Consider the following 18,498-nt stretch of genomic DNA (forward strand, 5'->3'; position numbering starts at 1 on the left):
AACTGGAAAATATTGGAGGGGTGACAGGTAAGCTTCTATCATGGATGAAAAATTTTCTGACTGATAGAAAAATGAGGGCAGTAATCAGAGGCAATGTATCGGAATGGAGAAATGTCACAAGTGGAGTACCACAGGGTTCAGTTCTTGCACCAGTGATGTTTATTGTGTACATAAATGATCTGCCAGTTGGTATACAGAATTATATGAACATGTTTGCTGATGATGCTAAGATAATAGGAAGGATAAGAAATTTAGATGACTGTCATGCCCTTCAAGAAGACCTGGACAAAATAAGTATATGGAGCACCACTTGGCAAATGGAATTTAATGTTAATAAATGTCATGTTATGGAATGTGGAATAGGAGAACATAGACCCCACACAACCTATATATTATGTGAGAAATCATTAAAGAATTCTGATAAAGAAAGAGATCTAGGAGTGGTTCTAGATAGAAAACTATCACCTGAGGACCACATAAAGAATATTGTGCAAGGAGCCTATGCTATGCTTTCTAACTTCAGAATTGCATTTAAATACATGGATGGCGATATACTAAAGAAATTGTTCATGACTTTTGTTAGGCCAAAGCTAGAATATGCAGCTGTTGTGTGGTGCCCATATCTTAAGAAGCACATCAACAAACTGGAAAAGGTGCAAAGACATGCTACTAAGTGGCTCCCAGAACTGAAGGGCAAGAGCTACGAGGAGAGGTTAGAAGCATTAAATATGCCAAAACTAGAAGACAGAAGAAAAAGAGGTGATATGATCACTACATACAAAATAGTAACAGGAATTGATAAAATCGACAGGGAAGACTTCCCGAGACCTGGAATTTCAAGAACAAGAGGTCATAGATTTAAACTAGCTAAACACAGATGCCGAAGAAATATAAGAAAATTCACCTTCGCAAATAGAGTGGTAGACGGTTGGAACAAGTTAAGTGAGAAGGTGGTGGAGGCCAAGACCGTCAGTAGTTTCAAAGCGTTATATGACAAAGAGTGCTGGGAAGACGGGACACCACGAGCGTAGCTCTCATCCTGTAACTACACTTAGGTAATTACATATATATATATATATATATATATATATATATATATATATATATATATATATATATATATATATATATATATATATATATACTGTATATATATATATATATATATATATATATATATATATATATATATATATATATATATATATATATATATATATATATATATATATATATATATATGTTGAATTTATATATTTTCTCTTAGAGAAAATATATATGTTGAATATATATATTTTCTCTAATTTTTTTCTTATGAAATGATAAAGCTACCCATTTCATTATGTATGAGGTCAATTTTTTTTATTGGAGTTAAAATTAATATAGATATATGACCGAACCTAACCAACCCTACCTAACCTAACCTAACCTATCTTTATAGGTTAGGTTAGGTTAGGTAGCCAAAAAAGTTAGGTTAGGTTAGGTTAAGTAGGTCAGGTAGTCAAAAAACAATTAATTCATGAAAACTTGGCTTATTAGGCAAATCGGGCCTTGCATAGTAGGCTGAGAAGTGCATTCTGGCTACTAGGTACAACATATATACACACACATATATATATGCAAACAAGCCTGAATGGTACCCAGGACTATATGCAATATATATATATATATATATATATATATACACACTGTATAAGATCGCTCATACAAATTATATGAGAAGTCCCTCCCCTTGCCCTATTAGCCCGACACATGGATAAGAAGAATTTTTACCGGTGAAGTCCAAAAGTGAATATATTCATAATTTTTGTACCACAACCAACATAATTTTATTTCCACACACTATAATTAGTGTGTAGCTTGCTGGGTGGTTAGCTGGCTGGCTGGTAAGTGGATGTACATATTGGTTGGCTGGATGAATAAATGGATAACTGGCTAACTCGCTGGCTGGCTGGGTGGCAGGCTATCTGGCTGGCTGGCAGGCAGGCAGGCAGGCATGGAGTGGGAGGCAGGCAGGCAGGCATGGAGTGGGAGGCAGGCAGGCAGGTGGGCAGGCATGGAGTGGGAGGCAGGCAGGCAGGCATGGAGTGGGAGGCAGGCAGGCAGGCATGGAGTGGGAGGCAGGCAGGCAGGCATGGAGTGGGAGGCAGGCAGGCAGGCATGGAGTGGGAGGCAGGCAGGCAGGCATTGAGTGGGAGGCAGGCAGGCAGGCATGGAGTGGGAGGCAGGCAGGCAGGTGGGCAGGCATGGAGTGGGAGGCAGGTAGGCACATGACATTCAAACACCCACCTCACTCAAACCTGACACCCACCAAACCCACAACCACATTCAGAGACTCCCCACACCCACTCTAGATACCCACACTCACTCCAGATATCCCCACACCCACCACAGACACCCTCCACACCCAATCCAGACACCCCCACATCCACTCCAGCCTTCTTTCTTGCCTGCCTGTCCACCCACCCTCCCTTCCACCCACCCACTCTGGCTTCTTTCTTCCCTCCCTCCTTCCCTGCCTGACTCCCTCCTTTCCTCTCTGCCTCCATCACCAACCACCCTAATCCTCACAAATACCCAATGCTTCCCCTCCTACCCATGCCATGCCCTCATCCTTGCCCTCCCATCCTCGCCCATCCTTCCAGAACAGTCACAGCCACCACCAGCAGTCTTTATAAGGACTGGTCAAGAAAATGGTTGTGAATTGCTCATTTGCCCTCCACAAAAGTACCCATACATCCCTATACACACCCACACCCACCACAACCCCACACTTGCCATATCCTACACTCACCCACACACAAACATGGGTGTGGATGAGATCTCTAGGCATAAAGACCTCATCTTAAGAAAGACATAACTGCACTGGAGAGGGAGCAACACTGGGCAACAAAAATCATCCCAGAGCTTAGTCATCTCTCATGTCAGGAACAGTTGAGGGCTAACAACACTGAAAACCAGGCATGACAGGGTGGATCTCATGGAAACCTTTAAAATATTGAACAATTGGGAGGATGTTGATCTGGACAATTTCTTCAAAAGGTCAGATGTAGCAAGAACGAGGAGCAACGAGTTCCAGCTAAACAAGCAACCATGTAGGACTGAAAACGCACGATGCTTTACACCCATAGGGTTGTAAAACCGGGGAACTGCCTACCTCCTGAAGCCATACATGCCAAAACTCTGCTGGGTTTTAAAATACAGCTGAGAAAGATCATCAGGGAAAATGATCTTTGTCAATATTTGACAAGCCGCCGGCTTCCTGTCCCCGTTGAGGCCACTAGTATTAGTGGCCATCAGGAAAAATTCAGGTAAATTCAGGTAAATGTGAGCAGGAACCTGCTCACATTTTCTTTAAATGGTAATGAGCTACTCGTACAAAGGCCTTCTGGTGAATGTTGTATACATGGATTTTGCTAAAGCCTTTGTTATGGTACCACATGAAAGACTGGCAAGGAAAATATAGGCCTATGGAATAAATGGTACAATACTAGGATGAATAAAAAAGGGTTGAAACAAAGAAAGCAAATGGTAGTGCTACATGGGAACAAATCTGAATGGAGAAATGTGGCAAGTGGATACCACGGGTCCATTTTGGGGCCAACCCTTTTTGTCATATAAGTTAAACCACATCATGAAATTTGCAGATGTCACATAGATTTATAGTAAAATGGGAAATGATAATGAAGCCTTACAAAGAACTCTACAATTGGTCAGAAGATTGGCAAATATATCGTCATAATGTCGACAAATGCAAGACCTTGCATGTGGGGCATAGCAACCCACACCATAACTACCAAATCAATGCCCTTACATTTCTGCAGATTGATGAAGAAAAGGAGTAAAAAATTCATCACTCACTAAAAGTTGCACAAAAGGTAGAAGCAGCAGTCAGAAAAGCTAACCAAACCCTAGGAATAATCAAGTGTACCTTTGACTTCAAGGAAGAGAAGGTTGTAGTTCAGCTGTATATATATCTCTGGTACACCCCATTTGGATTTCTATATCCAAGCATGGAGACCTCATCTTCAGAAGGACAAAGCTGCTATTTAGAAAGTGCAACACATGGCAACAAAGTCATTCCAGAGCAAAGTCATCTCTCGTATCAGGAATGGTCGAGGGCCACAGACCTAACAACACTTTAAACCAGACATGACAGGGCAGATCTCATTGAAACTTTTCAAATACTGAACAAGTTGGAGAATGTTGATCCTAACAATTTCTTCAAAAGGTCAAATGTAACTCAAACAAGGAGCAACAGTTTCAAGCTCAACAAACCTCAATGTAGGACTGAGAACAGGAGATGCTTTTTAAACCCACAGGGTCATAAACCCATGGAACTGCTTACTCGCTGAATTAACAAATGCCAAAATTCTGTTTGGTTTTAAAATCCATCTGGAAAGGATCATTAAGGCAAATGGCAGGATCTTCGACAAGCTGCCACCTTTCTGTCCTTGTTAAGGCCACTAGTGTTAGTGGCCCTCAGGTAAATCAGGCAAAGGAAAATAATTAGCCATCCCATCACCTGTTGGGATGTGCAGCCATAGGGTAAAGCAATAGGATATCCTAAAAGATCATGGTCATCAGTTTTTCAACCTGACATGGCACTGAAAGTACAGTAATTGATAATTAGATATTTGTTATAATGTTAAATAATATAATTTGATGATTAACTTGATGTAACCATAGAAATACGTCATCAGAGATCAAACTAATAAAAGACTATGATACATTGAGAGTTTACAAAACCATTTGAACAGTAAATCATGTGGTAGATATTCAGAGCTGGCAGTCTGGTGATGGCCCAGAGTTGTATATCCATTGTTCAGCCACATCAGTGGATGCAATCATCAAAGGATTTAATTTTGTTTAATCAATGTACAGTGCACACTTCTTATCCTATTCAGATCAGGGTAGTGTTTGTAGTAATTTTTAAAGTTTGCCTATTTTATGATTTTATTACATAGACAATAGTTTATTAATGATAGTAATGACATTAGTAAATAGGGAAATAGGCTTTACATATAATTGCTAAGGATATTAAGTAAAATAATTTGATGATAAAATAATATATAATATGTAATTTAAGTATTTTATTAGAATAGAAAAAATAGGTACAGTAGTATATTCTAATCTTTGTAGTTCTAATTTATTGATTTCTTTGCCCAGTAATAACATTTCAGCACTTAATATAAATGTGTCACCTTACAATGAAGGTGCTTAACAGAATCATATAATTTATAATGATTTCAATTGTTTGGTTTAACAGGTTGATAGCATCATATCCTGAGTTTGCCTCTTTGTGTTCTTTCTTCAATTTTAGCTGTTTCAATTTTAGCCATATGATTTGTTTCTCTCATATGGTACAACAAATGTCAACAAAATTATGTTCTGGCTGGGAGTAGGAAGGTGTTTAAAAAATTAATTTATATTTTAGTAAATACATTTCTGGAAAACTCAAACTACATATATAGTTAAGATTATTTGATTAAAAGAAAATTAAAACTCAAAATACACTTATAGTTAAGATTCCTGGATTAAAAGTGTTATATATTTTATTACTTAATGCACATATCTACAATTTTAAAAATATGCATTAACATTTACGAGCCAGCAGAGAATAATCAGTTACTTCTTTATAAAAGTTATAAAGGGCTTATCTGATTTTAACAGGTTCCGTGTTTTCTGCCATGCTGTGTGCAACCACAGTCTCTTCAGTAATGTTATTCTTGTCTGCATTCTCATCTCATCTGGCATGTTGGCTGCTGAGGATCCTCTTCGCTCTGATTCTCAACGCAATACCGTAAGCTATTACTACGTCTTGAACTTGCCATCTTTCTTAAAATAAATATATATATATATATATATATATATATATATATATATATATATATATATATATATATATATATATATATATATATATATATATATATATATATATATATATATATATATATATTCATGTAAAATCCCATTGTGTCCATATACATCAGGTCCTGTAGTCATACAGGGATGGTAATGCTGATATAGCAGTGCAATGCAGAAATTTTAAAAGTTCTGATTATTAGTTCTGAGTCATTAGTAAAATTAATCAATCTACTCTAGAGATAGTCATCAGGTGACATTCCATAGAAAATTAATGCCCTTCTGAGCTTTTAATAATAATAATAATAATAATAATAATAATAATAATAATAATAATAATAATATTAGTAGGCTTCCTTCAGTCTCAGGAGACTATGGAGTTGCGCCCTAGTTGTCAATCCTGGTGCAGCGTCTGGTGTGACTGATGAGGCCAATCCGAGAGTGGCAGTCCATCCCACACCGAGCACAAACGAAGTCCATTTCTGGTCTGTCTTCCTGGTTACCGGCTTTCCTTCTCTGTCTCTTTGCCTCCGATTCCTTGGCAAGTGACTCCTCGAACTTAGAGAGACCTCTTTGAACAGACTGCCCCCAGGCTGAACGGTCTGCAGCCAGTGTCTCCCATATAGCAAGATCGACGTCCATGGCTTTCAGGTCCCTCTTGCATACGTCTTTGTATCGTAGCTGGGGTTTGCCTGTTGGACGCTTTCCCTGCATCAGCTCTCCGTACAGGAGATCCTTGGGGATCCTGCCGTCGCCCATTCACACAACGTGCCCTAGCCAGCGCATTCGTCTCTGTTTCAGCATTGTGTACATGCTGGTGATTCTTGCTCTCCCCAAGACGCTGTTGTTTGTCACCTTGTCCTGCCAGGTGATGTCCAAGATGTGTCGAAGGCAGCGCATATGGTAGGCATTCAGCTGTCTTTCCTGACAAGCACGGAGTGTCCAAGACTCACTGCCATAAAGGAAAGTGCTTGGGACACAGGCTCTGTAAACCTGAATCTTAGTATACTCAGTTAGCCTATTGTTGGCCCACACTCTCTTTGTCAGTCTGGACATGGTAGTAGATGCCTTACCGATGCGTTGGTTTAGCTCTGTATCAAGAGAGAGGGAATCAGAGATTGTGGAGCCCAGGTACACGAAGTCGTGAACGACTTCCAGTTTGGAATCGGAGATGCCAATGTCAGGAGATGCCGATTTCAACCTCCTGGTTGAAATAATAATAATAATAATAATAATAATAATAATAATAATAATAATAATAATAATAATAATAATACCTGTAATAATAATGAGAAAATCTGTAGAAGCAGTGATGAGTGTTCGAACCTATGCGGTGGATGTTCCCATGCACACGCTTCTAGCAACTAGACCAAAACATGGTACTGTATAAGCATTGAAACTTGGAGTTCTGCAGAAAACACACACAAGGATTTCCTGAAACTTCTACAAAAGCCAGAACAGGATTTTTACATAATCCCCCCATGCACACTGGCTCTGTCATCTAGGACTTGTTCTACTTCTGATGCTCCTCTTTCAATACACATAGAGTAATCACACTAACGTGACTGTACCAATGAGAAAATCTGTAGAAGCAGTGATGAGGGTTCGAAGCTATGTGGTGGATTCACCAGAAAATCCGGGATGAAGGGGGACCTGCTGGCATGACCCAAAAGCCCTGGCAGGAGGAACAGGCTTGAATGCCTCCACCGCTTATCCAGATGGGGCAGTCCCCAAAGCTGCCCGAGTCTCACCACCAAAAAAATCCTGCCCCAATTATGAAACCCTCAGACGTATGGGAGCCAGGAGCAGGAGGGGGGAATGAAGCAGGATGAACCACAGCAGGAAAAGGACAAGGGGGCGCAGACAAAACCAAAGTCGAGGCAACTAACTCCCTTAAGAGTGGGTCCATATAACCAAAGCGGGGCAGCCACGCAGCATCCAGAAAGACAACCAACCTAGCACGTTGCAGTAACCTAAACCTCGCATGCAATGCCGAAGCTGCCTGCACCCTGAATATCAATATCAGTGGACTGAGTAAATTGGAATACAAGCAAGGAACACCACTCGCAGGACTCTAGGTCAAAGATGTCATTGACCCAACAGGCAGCCTGGCGGAGGCAAAAATGGTGTCACCCTGAGACAAGGGGACAGAGCAACCTTCAAACTCGCACAAAGCAAGGTGGGACTCAGAAGTCTCCTTCCTCAAAGCAATGAGCCCCAATGGGGGATTCCAAGGCCCTTAGGCTGGCTGCTAAGAAAAGCCCAGGCAAGCTACTACTACCCGGTTATCTCAGAGCTACCGAGCAAACAAACAAAAGCTGAACCCCTGTGACATGTGCAAGCAAGGGGACCTAGCAGAGGGTGGCCCTACAGCCACACCAGGCAGACCACCACCATGCAAAACAAAACAAAACAAAACCCCCACAAAAGCACAACGTCTCCAGGAGATCAGAACCTATCTCTTTGCTTATATCAGACAGCTGCACAGTACCTTGTGCCCCACCCAGTGACAAAACTACCTCCTACCCAAGGTAAAACAGGGGTAAGAACAACCCCAGCTGAACCCCAAGGGCAGGCAATCACCGAGCATTAAAAAGAACCACACAGAAGTAGCCTCCAAAGCGGTTCATGGTAGGTAACCCTAAGCTGCAAGGGCAGTACTTACAGGGCACCTATGGGAAGGTGGCCCTAGGTGCATGCAGCCCCATTACTCTTGTGTTACTCCTGGCTCGCACACCACCACAAATGCCACCTGTCGGAGTCGTGTGTCAATCTTCGGCTATCCAGAGAATCTATCGAAACTGATGCTGCTACAGGAGGGGACACACAGATATCTGTGCCCTGTAGTTGCAACCGTTCTTACAGGCTCATCATGTGGCACACACACACCACCTCTAGCAAGAGGAGGCAGGAGTCACACTGCAGCAAGCTCCTGGAATATTGAATTACTTGTATTGACAGGTTGAGGGCTACAGGTTACATAAAGACTGAGGGAAGTTTAAAGCAGATAAGATACAATAAAGAAGTGAAAGTGAGTGAAAATAGCTGAGTTAGAAAAGTTTGTTTTCTAGAACAAACTATTGTCAATAACAAAGATGGCCACCGCCACCATGGGGAATGTAAACACACCAACAGATGATTGTTTCAAAGGATTCTTATCACAAGATATAAGGAAAGGAGGTTTTCTTGGCAGGTTAGAGATACAGTAATTGACGATATTCAAAAGAAGTATGAAGAAAAAGTGCTTAAATTGGAAGAGGACAATGGAGCTCTTAGGAGTGAGCTTTGCATTCTTAAAAGGAAGTATTCTTCAGCAAGGTAAGATTATTACTGCATTAACAGACAAGGTAACAAATCAGGAGGAACAAATCAGGGAACTAGTGAAAGAAAATGAGGTATGGAAAGTGAAGAGTGATGACTAGTGAAAGAACACCTGAAGGTAAGAGAGTTAATAATTGAAAACCCTCGAGATATTGACATAATGACATTGCAGGTCTGGAATGAGGATGATAAGCTGATAATTTTAAATGCTTACAGTCCACCAGCAAGCAACACATGGACAAAGGAAGAACTGGATGACAAAAGAGAGGGCCTCATAATGGTCATGAGAGAGATTATGGTAAGAGCAGACAAAGATAAATCCCGATTGTTGGTAATGAGGGACTTTAACTTTAAGGCAATAGACTGAGAGGTCTACGAGGCAAGAACAGAGGACATTTGGACAGGCATATTTGTAATCCTCATTTTGAAGACATTCATGTATCAACACGTGATACCAAGGAAAGTGAAAAAATGTGCTAAGGGAAGTGGCTCACTCAGACCTGAGCCAGCCAGCAGCCCTAGAGCATGCTGGGAATTCTTTTCAAGATGGCCGCCTCTCACTGGAAGGTCCCAGACGTCCATCTTGTACCCACGCCACCACGTGCGCATTTTGAATCCTACAATATCTTAAATCAGGTTTCCTCGTCTTGCGCAATGCCTACTGTGAGTAATGTCGGGTGGTGCAGTTCAGTGGTAAAGTGTTATAAAGCTTTAAAGTGCTCATAGGCTATTTCCCTCTGTGCCTCTCAGAGGGAGCAATGGCCTAGGTTCTGGCTCTGGTTCTCGGTTGGCATCAAGAAGTCAGTGACTGATGACTCCAACTAATATAGCACTATATCAGTATGAATATACAACACTGGGCCTCTGGTGCTCACCCAGAAACTGGAGTTTCATTGCATTCAACTCTTGGTTTTTTTTTTCTTGAACACCAGGGCTTTGTCAGCTATTAATTGCTGTACAACCCAGGAATTAAAACACTATGTGCACTGCATGGGGTTAAGGTTATTGATTGAATTTATATCTTATCCAAACCAATGTCTGTTGAACCATATTACATAATAGAAGCAGTTACTGGGACAAAGCAGCCTATTTGGCAAGATGGTGCTTGGATTTTAAATGAAGTTGCAAATTTTAAACATTATCTGGATATTTATAGGGTTGAACTTCAATAATTTCCTGACATTTTGAGTGTTGTTTTTGTTTCAGTTTGTTTCCAATATCGAGAAATTAAAAATTCAGTAATGTAAATAAACAGTCATCAGATACTGTACAGTATTTTGTAAATGATTCTGCTAGTTCATAACTGATTGGTATATTTTCAGATCTTAAACTACTTCGACATCTTCTTCACATCAGTGTTTACAGTTGAAATCTTCCTGAAAGTTGTGTCATATGGCTTCATCCTACATAAAGGCGCCTTTCTTCGTTCTGCTTTCAACGGCTTAGATCTATTGGTTGTGGCCGTCTCTCTCATCTCATTTTCTTTCAAGTGAGTTGATTTTATAAGTTTTTGTCATTTACATTCACTGTGTGAATGTGTTGATGTCTGTCATGTCTTACTTACGTCTGTATAATGTTGGATAACTCTACTCTATTTATGTTTGGAGATTTTATATTCTGTATTTATATTTCATATATTGTATATTTATTTCTACTTTCAATCTCACTGACTCTCTTCATGTCCCTTTGTTATTTTTTACTTCTTATTGTTTATTAAAATAGCTAAATGGATTAAATATAAGTTAGTTTACTTAAATATATAGAAGAATTCAGGGTTACCATTTATACAATATTTCTGTCTTTCGGTATTAACATGCACGGCCTCTCTCTCTTTACTCTAGTACAATAAAATTAATAGCACTAATGGTGCTGACATTTGAGATGTTTGTTGTTAATATGAATGTGAGAATCATGACCTTATAAACAGTGTGTGTCAGTTCCAGTCAATTGTGATTATGTTCATGGCTTTCTTTTTCCATTTGTCATCAATGTAGCATATCATACACTGCTCATACAGCACTTATGTTTTCTTATAATCACTCAGAGTTTGAGTGATATGCTTTCTGTATCCAGTGTATATACAGAATTTAGATAATTATGGTACAGTATAACATTTACTGGATATTTATGTCAGAACCCAAATTTTTTACATGTACTGTATGTCTTGCATAAAGAAATGGAGAAGAAATGAGCAGTTGTAAAGTATGCTGGTTATTAAAGGAAAAAACAAAGTTTATATGTAAATGCTTGCCAGGAGAGCATACTATAGAAGGAACTCATCCATATACCATAGAAGGAATTCATCCATATATCATAGAAGGAATTCATCCATAGACCTTAGAAGGAACTCGTCCATTGAAAGTCTTTTTAAATTTTCTAAAATGATATTCTCTTAGTGAATCAAATAGTAGATGACACATTAGGAACAGGATGACAGGCATATAGAGAGAATCAACAATATATTTTCATGTTAGCATCATGTATTCTCAGTATAACTTATTGGTTGTGATCTAATAAACTTTTTTTAATCTTAATATAATTTATATAATTTTAAAGCAGTTTTAAAACCTTACTTACCGAGAAGAAAATTCCAATTCATCGGAGAGGAATGCAGCTTCAGTCACATGTAAAAATGAATAATAGAGTCATCAGCTGCAGTAGTAGAAGTACTGACAAACAAAATTATGAGAAGTGAATTTGTAAATTTCACATTTCAATAATTATTTTGTTGTAATAACTAATAGCATTATACAGTGGCACCTTGACTTATGACTGCCCCTACTTACAAATTTTTTGAGTTACTGTAAGACCCCAATTTCGTCAAAAAATGTGACTAAACTTACGAACTTTGCCTTGACTAGGGACTGCTGATACATGTATGGATCAACCAAGTGAGTGGTTCCTGGTGGCACGGGCGACCCCGCCTCAGTTTACCAGAGCCGCCCACTTAGTGATGATCGCGCTTGTAAAGAATTTCATTTTTTTTTTTTTGCTTTTTTCTTAACATAAAAGTAATTATTATATATATATCATGCCATGGGTCCCAATAAAGTCAGGGATAAGGTTCAACCTAAGAAAATAGTTGTGAATAGAGGCAGTAGAGGATGTCCCTTCCTCATTAAGAAAATGTGTGAAGTATGGGAAGAACTGCAAAGTTTTGTTGAAAAAACTTACCCAGATAAAGCTGTAGCAGGCCAGTTGCAGTGACTTTTTAAATGACAATGTTATGTCTCACTACAGACAAGTGTTAAAATGTAGGGGAAAAAATGTGTCTTTAGACAGATTCTTAGTAAGACAAGCAAACTGTGAGCCACAACCAGGTCCTAGTGGTATGCCTGCAAAATGTAGGACAGAGTGTACCCCTAAGATGTCATCACTGCCTGATGCTATAATGTAAAGGGGACTCCCCTTCCAAACAGTAACACCTTTCCTCCTCCCCTCTTCCTCGCTGTCTTCCATATATTGAAAGGACTCTTGTCCTTTATTGAGGACAAGAGTTCTCAATAAAGGTAAGATATACATACTATATTGTAGCTAATACAAAAAGAGTGGCATTCGGTATAAAAGGTATTTTCAAGTTAATATTTTTGGGGGTATTGAATGGATTAATTCAATTTACATTATTTCTTATGGGAAAATTTGTTCTGAGTGACAAATTTTCGAGTTACGACCCGTCTCTGAGAACAGATTAAATTCGTAAGTGGAGGTACCACTATATTTCATAAAAAAAATATAAATTATTTAATAGCTACATCTGCACCCACAAGCTCAATAATGTACAGTATAGTTTTATTTTGCTTGGTTTATTTTGATGATAGATGTATATCACAGACAACACTAACAGAAAGCATGTCACAAGATCACAGAGAGGAGACATTTTACTGAAGCTGCAAGTGATATTCAAGGTATATTTATTGGTAAATAGATCAAATGCTAATCAGTTGAAATACAGTTCTACTGAAACTTGTCATACATTTAGATGGATTGTTTGTTTCATTAAACAGTGACTTATTTTCATCCTGTGGAATGAAGAGAGTAGTGTTTCGTAATTTGTGAAAAGAAACTACATATTGTTGCTCTACAGTAACATAAATAGAATTGTAATATTATCAGTATATATACATAACAGGCATCTTTGTTTTGTGAAATACTATAATACACAACAATTATTTATAGCCCTAGCTATAAACAACTTTCTATATAATGATTTTTCTCATAATTATTTACCTGTACTGTACTTGAATTTTGTAATAAGCCTCTGTAATTTAAAGATTTTGCCATGTTCAGTATTTCTTATCTTTGAAATATAATGAAATTTTTTATATTAAGAATAATCAAATGTTTGGAGGCTTGGTAATATTCCCCCCAAATAGTTATTGTAGTCTATTTTTCTCGATTCTTATTATAAAATCAAAGCCAGTTTACTTTTTAAGTGTTCATTCACTGGACGTGCATTTTAATCCATTATATAAATGCAGTAGTCTAAATAACAAGATTCCTACAGTTTACGAAGCCCATAATATTTTTTTCTAGATTTTCATATATCTTGCTAGAGCTCCGTCCTAATTTCATTGTTGTATTCATGCAAGATAATAGTAGTGTTGAATTTATTACTCTGTGTAAAACACTTAAATAACATAAATAAAACCTCTTTCCTCCAAAACCTACTCTTGACATTTGACTATTTTTATTGTATTTTCAAATGATTAGTTAATTAGTTATATATCTCTTCTTTCTCTAGCTATACTCCCAAATCTTCTATACTATTATGAATTTTGAAGTTCTTAGCTGCTTGCCATTTATTGTGATATTTTCCAAACCTTACAAGGCGTCTGTAAGTAGAATTCTGACCGTTGAAATGCAATTCACATTTTAAGAAATTTGATTTTAGATATATAGTGCAAGAAAATATATACTTATTTTTCCAGAAAATAAAGTTTGATTTAGCTGCATAGTGCAAGACAGTACATATGCCAATGTTTTGTAGATTAATTTATGAATTTTTGTTATGTTTTTACACGCCTATCAATGTTTCAGTGGTGGACTGTACTGTAGAATTGACAAGAAATAATTGTAAATGGTTGTGTCATAATATGCCATGCTGTCTGTTGATGTGTACATTATCTAGGCTCTCAGCTGTCTTAGTGTGTACATAAAACATTATTAGTGTGTATATAATATGCAGTATATCACTATAATGGTATCAGGAATGTTCAAAATATCTTATCAGTTATGTTGCCGCATATTCTATCCTTCCTTCAGTAGTTGTCTTGGTGAGTTATTGTATCTGCATTTCCATTTATGTTTGTTGATTTTCTTTTATTGTTTGGTATTTTGAAAAAATGCATTTTTTAAGTTACCTGTCTGTGATTTAATTTCTTTATTTTGTGTCCTCTTTGTCTTTCTATATACCAGTTAATTTATCATTGATAATTTTATTAACTTTCACTTAAACTATTTTGATCTGGTTATAAAAAAACTTTTGTCTCCCTCTCTTTTACTTCTGCATTGATTAATAATAATTGTCAGTTGAGTGACCTTTGATTCTCCACAATAATTTTATTCAGTGTTGCCAATGTATTAAATTGTTTCCACTATTTACCTCTTTCAATACAGTTCTTTGGACATTAATTTTAGATAAATTATATCCAATGAGGTCTTTGCTTCCTATGAATGCTTGTAAATCAAATTGCCATCACTTAAAGAATAAGACGTCTTTTCATTTTTAGTTTATATATTTGGGATAATAATCAAATATCTCTTTCTACTGTCATCCTTGGCAACACTGTAAATACACAGTAGATACCCCGCCTCTTATACATGTTTCCGCCATGACGCGGTTGACTAACATTTGTTCTCCCCTTCTCTTCCCTCCCCCGTACTGTGTGGCAGCCGCGACCTCACCACCAGGTATTTGTGTACCCTCAGGTTCCCTCCCTCTGATCCTCTAGTTGCCATGGTGATGCCCTGCCCTTTCCCATGAACATGTCTTTAATAAACAGTTTAATGCATTATCCTTTCCAGGAGTAAAAATGCTATCCCTCAGAGGGTTAAAATTGCACAGAGTGGCATGTCCTGAATGCTCTTCCAAATACAGTATCCGCCTCTTTGTGACTCTTCAAGCGATGATGGCTTTAGACCTTATTTTATGAAAGGCTCAGAATCCTTTGGTATTTTATACATTATGAGCTGTGAAAAACTATGTCTGAGGGCCATTCCACTTGTGATGTCACTTAAATTTTTTTTCCAATACCTGTATTTGCATTTCTGTTGCCTGGAGTCTCGCTGAGCTTGTATAGTGTTTAATATCCTTAAATAAACTTGCTTACAGGTACATAATTAGATTTAATATTAGATAAATTTCCAAATGTAAATCTTGAATCTGTATAATATATACTTTGTATATGCTGTCCAAAACACTGTAAACATAGAACCATAGGCAGTAATGAATGTTTTGCAGGCTAGTAATATTTTTAGAATAGCTCATAAATATAGCAATGCCTAGACAGGAGCGAGAAAAAAGCATTATGGACTGGCATGTTTCTCATTGTAAAGTAAAAGTAGATGAAAAAGAGCGTAGGATAAGGTAAAGGTGGATTGGCATGTTTCTTCCCGTAGAGTAAACTTATGGGGAGGAGCCTGGTGTCAGGTGCGGGCTGCATGAACAGCTGTATATACAGGAATGTACTTTGCAATGATAGAGGAATAATTGAATAAGAATGAGTAAAGAATTGTTTGCTTTTAATTTATTGATATGAGCATAAAGTATTTGGTGAGAAATTAATAATTTACCTAGTTAATATTTATGTAAAATCACATTTAGAGTAATGAGTACACTATTGTATAATAGCAAAAATTTATAGTATTCATGAATGATATGTAAATTATATATTGCACAGTTAAATGCTAAGATAATGTGAATGTGATGTGTTTCACCAGTCACAAAATAAACTTTTCTATGGAAGGGAATGTGGTAAATGCATGTGACTGCTGCACTGGATTGTAAAGCTGGCTTTTGTTAGTCCGTGGGCTTCTCACACAACAAATTTTAAACTAAGGAGTGTTTATTGCAGTTGAGTATTTTTCTGGTTAATTATTTTTTATAATCCAGTAATTCATAATCAGTATTTTTTGGTAATAATATAAATAATTTGTATTAATACAATAGACACCTGTTAATTCAAGTGTTTGGTACTTGGGCTTACCATAAATTAGTTAACTGTGAATTAGTTTATTGATTACTAATGGTAATACACAGATAGGCTTTTCTAAATTTTGTCCTATCAACTCCCTCCCTCACTAGAAGTAATAGAAAATGATTAATGCTACTTATTTGCAGTTTTAAAACTGCTAAAATGAGCATTTACCAAGCTAATTTTGATGCAGTTCTTTACAAATTTTAGAGAGTTGACTTTACCTGAAGGCCACTAATCCTAGTGGCCTCGACAAGGACAGGAAACTGGTGGCTTGTCAAGGGGTCCCCCCCATTTGCCCAGATGATCTTTTCTATCTGCATTTTAAAACCCATCAGAGTTTTGGAGTTTACAGCTTTTGCGGGAAGGCGGTTCCACGGGTTAACAACCCTATAGGTGAAAAAGCATCTCCTGTTTTCTGTCCTACAGTGTGGCTTGTTGAGCTTGAACTCGTTGCTCCTCGTTCGTGTCACATTTGACCTTTTGAAGAATGTGTCCAGATCGACATCATCCAAATTGTTTAGTATTTTGAAGGTTTCTATTAGATCTGCCTTGTAATGCCTTGTCTGCAGTGTTGTTAGCCCTGTGGTCCTCAACTGCCCCTGATACGAGAGATGACTAAGCTCTGGTATGATTTTTGTAGCCCAGTGTTGCACCTTCTCCAGAGCAACTATGTCTTAATGGAGGTGAGGTCTCCATGCCTGTATGCAATAATCCAGGTGGAGGCACACTAGAGACTTTACTGTTTAAAGGCCTTGTAGTATGTCATAAACATTCTCTACTTCAACTGCTCACAAAAGCTTTCCAGCCAACATTCAGTGGTAAACCATTCTTTTGTGATGCAAATGCAGTGCAATTTCATTTATTTTATTAAGACTTTTTTGATGGCTCCTGTGAGGTGAACTCAGTGTTTTTATTGGTATTTAATCCTATTCATTAGGGCTCATGCTATTTCTTAATAATTAAGCCTCAGGTCAAAGTGGCACATCAGTGCCACTTATTTTCACTTGACATATATTTGTATTGATAACTCCTGCATATGAGTTATCATATGAGAACAACTGAGAAGTTGCTGTAGAAGCTGATATATGTGATGCTGACAGTGTACGTTTGCTATACAGGTATTAAATAAAACCTGTTGTACACTTCAATAGGTTTCTTAATTTTAAAGCAATATTGTATTAATTTATGAATCGTGAAAAAATGGTAAATATACTTTACTTACAATGTACTAAATTAACTGGTGTCTGCTGTACCAATTATGTTAAGGGCATGGTACTTTCTTTAACTTCTTGTTAAAGAAAGCCTATGTTAACTTCTTAGGAGTTATATATTAGCAGTTTAGTCATTTTAAAAGAAAAGCTCCACATAATGCATTAAGTCATAACTTCTATACAATTCCTTTTAAGGAACAATTTTTAATGATTGAATTCTTCCAAAAATATTTAGTTATAGATAATCTTAAATAACTCTTAATATTTTGTGTCTTTGAATACAAAATATTTAAATATTCTGCATTAAATATCATTATGTGTTCTATTATACATTTGCTTCAGACAAATGGCAATATAATAATGATATATGGTGATGTAAAATATTTTGAGACCTGCTTCAAATTTAATATTTCCTCTGTAAATCATTTGTTTTTGTGATTATTGTAAAATGTGTTAAATTGATCAATTTCTAGAGGAGCCCAACAGTGGCTTTATGAAGCAGAGATAGCTCCCTCAAACTTAGTCACATCAGCCCTAGGAGTATTGTATAGCTTACCAGGAACCAGATCGAGAACTTGGCTCCCCCCTTTACAGAGCCACAAGGAGCAGGGGAGATTGTTAGAATCTTCCACAAAGTAAGCAATGCAGTATAGATAATGGCAATGTTAACAGAAAGCAAAGCACTGAAACAGCCAGATGATTCACTCAAAGACTTAGGTCAAACCTCCTTAGTTATGACTGGCTTCCATCAGGTGGCAACACAACTGAAAGAGTCTGACTTTTATGCCATCTTATTCCTCAGTCCTGTCACTAACGTATGCAAATTAGAAACCTGTCATGTGAAGAAAGATTGATAAAGCTTAAATTACATTCTCTGGAAAGGTGAAGAGTTAGGGATGACA

The 18,498-nt window shown here is 37.5% G+C and overlaps 1 protein-coding gene across 1 annotated transcript in view; it reads left to right on the top strand.

Moving 5' to 3' along the window:
• LOC123758842 (Ca[2+]-channel protein alpha[[1]] subunit D) overlaps nucleotides 1–18,498 on the top strand; it is a 797,128-nt gene that overhangs the window by 341,526 nt on the left and 437,104 nt on the right. The window contains exons 22-23 of the mRNA XM_069338501.1: nucleotides 5,674–5,803; nucleotides 10,512–10,678. Coding sequence (XP_069194602.1) covers nucleotides 5,674–5,803; nucleotides 10,512–10,678 — 297 coding nt within the window. The remainder of the gene's footprint in view (nucleotides 1–5,673; nucleotides 5,804–10,511; nucleotides 10,679–18,498) is intronic.

This window comes from Procambarus clarkii, chromosome 1 (assembly GCF_040958095.1).
Source record: "Procambarus clarkii isolate CNS0578487 chromosome 1, FALCON_Pclarkii_2.0, whole genome shotgun sequence".
Taxonomy (NCBI): domain Eukaryota; kingdom Metazoa; phylum Arthropoda; class Malacostraca; order Decapoda; family Cambaridae; genus Procambarus; species Procambarus clarkii.